Source organism: Elaeis guineensis, chromosome 1 (assembly GCF_000442705.2).
Source record: "Elaeis guineensis isolate ETL-2024a chromosome 1, EG11, whole genome shotgun sequence".
Classification (NCBI taxonomy): Eukaryota; Viridiplantae; Streptophyta; class Magnoliopsida; order Arecales; family Arecaceae; genus Elaeis; species Elaeis guineensis.
The window spans coordinates 134,991,471-134,997,271 of record NC_025993.2 but is presented as its reverse complement, the minus strand read 5'-3'; the positions used below and the strand labels follow the sequence as shown (position 1 = coordinate 134,997,271).

The 5,801-nt window shown below is 38.6% G+C and overlaps 1 protein-coding gene across 1 annotated transcript; it reads right to left on the bottom strand.

The window, feature by feature from the left end:
• Positions 1-3,052: 3,052 nt before the first annotated feature.
• On the bottom strand, positions 3,053-4,948 carry LOC105060389 (uncharacterized; the record flags this gene model as incomplete). Its single annotated transcript, XM_073262162.1, is given in 3 exon segments — positions 3,053-3,574; positions 4,226-4,713; positions 4,832-4,948. Coding segments are annotated over 3 exon segments (921 nt in total), but the record flags the coding sequence as incomplete, so codon positions are not given.
• Positions 4,949-5,801: the final 853 nt, after the last annotated feature.

Below are 5,801 nucleotides of genomic sequence, written 5' to 3'. Positions count from 1 at the left end.
AGTTCTGCTAGTAGTCAACAATGATGACAAAAGATCCATGATCAATTCATAAAACAAATTTAACATAAAATATAATAATTTGGTGCAAAAATTTAATAGAAACTAAACCGAGATATAGATTCTATGATTTCATAATAAGATAATCCACCGGCAGGGAAAAGTTTTTTATTTATAGTATTGCATATATATATATATGTATGTATGTATATGTATATGTATATGTATATGTATATGTATGTATGTATGTTATGTATATGTATATGTATATATATTTTTATTATGTTTGTATATATATATATATATATATATATATATATATATATATTGTGTGTGTGTGTGCGCGCGCGCACCATGTATATATAACTTATCTATCGTGACTTTGTAAATCTACTAGAGTATTGGAAATAGAGAGACCCACCTACTTTAACTTAGAGGATCCACTCAAAACATCAAGTAGAAAAAACTATTCATGATAATTCTTAACTATTTCATCCTTTAAGTAATGTCTTGCAATTTTTTTTTTTGTAATCCTAAATAACTTTCAAGAAAGTCAAAATTGCTATCACATTTTTAACAATCATATCCACTTTAGGTTCCCAAAATAATTTTAAAGATTAATACAATATCGAGCATATCATAATACAATTCATTTACATTACTCAAAATATAAGTCCATATATCGATTATTTAACCTTGATGACATCCTTGCTGGAACTAGGTTTGGTGCACCTAACCTAAATTTTAACTGTGTAAATCTTTTGCTCTTATCCTAAGCATTTTAAGTCCTAAGAAATATAATTTATATCTACAAGAGAAAATAAGATATTATGGACTTTTAGTATAAGAAATTATTTTAAAGTATCCAATCAGAACCTTAAGTTCTACCCTATTCTCGCTAACTTATGATCTTGATATTAAGTTCTGATACCACTTTATCAATAATCTGAGATCTTATCCAAGATTAACCAGAAAGTATTATTTAGGTTCCTTAGTCCTATATAAGTACCCAAGATATTTTTAATGAATAACTGATGTAGAAAATAAATACTCACACATAGGAATGGAATTGGGCTCAGGCTTACTCGAGGCCTATTAGGTCAGCCGACTTCAAGTCTTCAAGTTAGACTTTGGGCTAGGCTGAAAAAAATTTAAACTAGATTTAGGCGAAGATGTAGAGCTCAGTTGATTTTTGAGACAAACTTGAGTATACCTTTCGCTCGCTCTGAGCTAACCCAAGCTCGAGCCTATTCAAGACCTGCAATTAAGCTCAATTTAAAGCCCAGACCCACCTTGTTAATTTTCAAAACCAGTTATGGATCTAAGACTGATCTCCATCCCCCATTCTCCCTCTCCTCCCTCATCTCGCAGGTCTCATTCCTGATCCCCCCTACACACCCTCTTCCTCTCTTACAACCCACCTCTCCTTGTCATCATCTCTATCCTCACCCACTTTACCTCCCCGTAGACCCACCTTGGCATCCTCTTACCATAAGCAAGCCCTCCAGTTTCTCCACCCCTCCAACAATTCTCCTCGCCCACCTTCGTGTCCTCGAGGCTCACAGCCTCCGCCGCCTCTGCATCATCATCATCTATCCTGCCTTCCCCTCCAACCTGGCTTATGATGTTGGCCCCAGCAGCGATATCAACCTCTTACTCAATGATTTTCATACAAAATGAGTTTTGCCACAACTATCGATCAAAAAAAATAGTAAATATTCAAGCTGGTCCAATCAGCTAGGGCTCGAGCCGAGCTCAAGCCTAAATTTTTTTTTAAAAAAATCAAACGTAAGCCCAGCCCGAAAAATAATTTTGGGCCAGACTTACATAGAGCTATGGCCCGACTCAGCCGAGCCCAGCTCCAGCCCAATCCACACACATCCTCACAGGTTCGCTGTTCCATGCTAGACCATCCAACTATTTAATTCCCCTCACCTTTCAAGCCGTCACGATTTATAGCTTTTTTTAAGGGTAAACTTGTGTAGTACAACTTATAAATTGCCATTTTCATAAAAGCATGTCAATCATGGTTCCAAACGATGGTCAATATGGTCTAAACAATAAGTAATGGCCTTTGAAACCATCATCCCGTTCTCACTATATTATAACGGGTGGTATGTCAAAAGAAAGTAGACATCGTTTGACACTTTCATGGAAAACAAATAAAAAATTAATCATAACTGAATTTACTAAACGTAATAGACAGACGGAAAATAATAGCATGTGAAGAAATTTTGTCCGTTGATTCCAGGGTTGAAGTCTTTAATTTCGTGTAACAGCAAGCCGCTGTAACATCTCCGTTCACTATGAACCAATCCTTGAAGAATAATCGTGGGTATGCCATATGTAACATCTCTTACACCATTACGAACTCTAGGAACCATTCTTGGTTTGGCTCCATTCGCTGTTCCTCTTTATCTGCTCAACTATGATGTCACGTCCAAGAACATTGACGCCATAGGGCGATGGCCTAGCAGGGTCCTGCCAGATGCCAAAACAAATCATTGCGCCAGTCCAAGGAAAAAATGCACCCCATAAAAATGTTTCAGATGCAAACGAAATGTAGAGATAAAGTTTCCATCAGATAAGAACTGTCAAACATAAAGAATACATCACACAGCGGAGTTCTGCACAAGAAAATTCACCAATGGGTCCACCGGCAGCACCTGTGTCTTCAAAGGAATTAAAACTTACAAGGTGACAGAAATTCTGACAAAAATACCTAAATAGAATTGTCTCAAATCTTGTTACTGTTTGCATATTGAGACTGACAAAAAATTTACAATCTGCCTACCTTCCCATAAAATCATCAATCAACATTAGCTCATTACGAGGATTCACCAGTCTGGAAAAACCTGCAAGACAAGTAACATTTCACCCAATTTATCCTTTTAAGGATCATATTTGAGAAATATCATGGCAATGCCACCGCTAGAGTTGGAAACCTTTGGAGAACATAGTCTCTTTGCAAAAACATTTTCCATGTCTGATTGAAGCCAAAACTAGAACAGGTAAACAAGATAGAGGCATGAAACAATCATAAATGCAAATGAACTTTAGGGCTTTAACAGCTGGCAAATGCAATGTAACTTCATAAAAAGCTCTTCCAGAGTTGCTATTTGTACCAGAGCAAAGACGCTACTGTTTGTTCCAAGACAAAAAACTTGCAGAATTCTTCAACATACAAATCATGTGAACACATAAGGATGTTAGCTTGGTAGTGCAGAGCAACAACATACACACTGATGAAGGTCTCAATGATCAGTGATAAGCGGAAGCACCAGCAAATGAATAAAGATGCGAGACGGTCATGCTTGCTGCATTAGCTCTGTTAGCAACCGGCCTCTCAACACTATCAACATATGCTCTGTTTGGATCCTCATAGCTTGTTGCCCAACGGCTTCGTTGGGGGTTTACATCTACAGCAGCGTGACCAACAACTCGCTCAGGGTGGTAAAGCTCATCCACACCATCTGCACGGGGAAGCATCACAGCTTCCCTTGCTGCAAGGACTCTATAGTCCCTAGCCGGCGGAGGAAGTGGATCCCTCGGTATCATCTCAGGCACCACCCTATAACTGAGCGAAAAGAATGCAATAAGCACCAGACCATAAAAAAAAACGGGTACAGCGATATGATCAGACAAAAAGGTGTAAGAGAATCTTATAATATAGGATTATATGGCATACTTTTTCAATGACTCCAAACCCAGCTCACCGTATAAAATATGAATAACAATAAAGTCCAACAAACCAAATCCAGAAATAATTAATTGATAAACATATCATGATGTGAATTTAATGGACTTCCAAGAACCAGCTGCACTAGAAGACAACCACAACCCTTTTCATTTGGCTTTGAAATTTATTCCATCATCACAATAATTAGCATCATACCAGACAGCAATAGATACTACAAGAAGGGGATGGAAAGAAAGGATCAGCTTAGCTCCGCTGCTTATCAGATTATTTGATAGTCTGATGCAATGCCATCAGCAAATCTACCTAGATGCATGAGATGGACAGCTTCATGTGTCTCACAATGGCATGGATGATAATTCAACATGCATCTCACACATTTTGACACACAATCTGTGGCTGGCACAACATCAAGCAATGAAATGATGTGATGAATGTCTGACCTATTTCCATCCCAAAAAGGATATATCCAACCATGCTCATACCCAGGCACAAATGTCAAGGATCAGCTGGAAACAATAAAGCACATACCGCTCAGATGGAATAGGATTTTCTCCATAGTAAGCTCACCTAGTCTCCACTTGATACGGATCGGCTAGAGGTACCGGATAATATGGATCATTTGGAGGTGCCGAATAATATGGATCATTTGGAGGCTGAACAGTTGCTGGAACATGTCGAGCTTCCATGCCACGTGGTGCACGCGCATAATGTGCATATGGATCATTTCCAGGAGTAGGCGCTTGTTGAATGTATTCAATAGGTGGAACACATGACACTGTTCTATAAGCATCCTCCAGAGGGGGCAAATGGACAGCAGGCGGTGGAAGCCGTTCCTCAACATACTGGGCAGGAGGTGCAGGCAGCCGATCCTCAACATATGAGGCAGGAGGCAAGAGGCGTCGATCGTCCACATACCGAGCAGGGGGTGCAGGGTACCGATTCTCAGCATACTTGGGAGAAGGTGCTTCTTGAGGCTGTAAATTGATAGGACGGAACAATAACAGCAATTTATGGACCTGCACCCAATCTCAAGCAATAAGAAGTTGGGGTAGCAAAAGCTGAATTGCTTTAAAATGTAATATAGGCAATGCTTATTCTTCTTTCAAAGCCACAGAATACAGAATCTTAACTTGCCTGTTTTGAATTGAGCTCTGGTGTAAACTTTGCCCTTGAGTAGTAATTTTCAAGTATGGCATGTTTAAAAACAGTTTCAGGTATAGGTACACAATCCTTATAGATCTTGAATTTCACCTGCAAAAGTAAACTTGTATAATTAGACAATCTTATCAACTGACAGATCGGATGTCACTGTTAGGTTGAGAAGCAGTTATGGTACAATCTAAAACTCTAGTAGATCATACTTTGATCCATTTAAGTTGATCCATAGAGACACTTGTTAAATAGGTTAAGAAACTTCAATCACAGACCAACTAGCATATCTATTCTTTTCTCCTCTTTTTTTTTTCTTTTTTCAAGAGCACTTTCATTAAGAAAATGAAAGTACAAAAAGCAGTCAAGGATACCACTCAAACATGGATGCACAGATACGCGCGCGCACGCGCGGCGCGTGTGTGTGTGTGTGGGTGAGAGAGAGAGAGAGAGAGCACATGCGCATTTGTGGAAAAAGAGAAAAAAAAGCAGCGAAATAAGGGACAAAACAAGAGTCTATAGGAGGAACAATAAACCAACATATACAAAAGGGGCTCCAAACCTCAGACTTGGAAGGACTGTAAACAATGACTTGCAGGCTTAGATGCCTTGCCAATCTAAACCTTGATGAGAAAAGCACATCCTTTTTGATATCAGCAAAAACTCTCTTATTCATCTCTAACCAAATTCAACTAACAAATGGCTGTTAAAGCAAATCGACCTAGTATCTAGTCTTTTTTTATATCAACATCCAACCAGTCCTTCCAAAGTCACAATTTGAAGGGATTGAATGAACTTTGAACTTCTAAAAAGAGAATCCAGATACTTAGGCCATTGCAGAGATCATAACAAACAGGTGATCAATAGTTTCATCCAATAATTTGCAGAGAACACAAGCTGGAGGTGTAGGCCATTCATCTTTCATAAACTCTCTGCAGTTAGAACCCTTCATTTA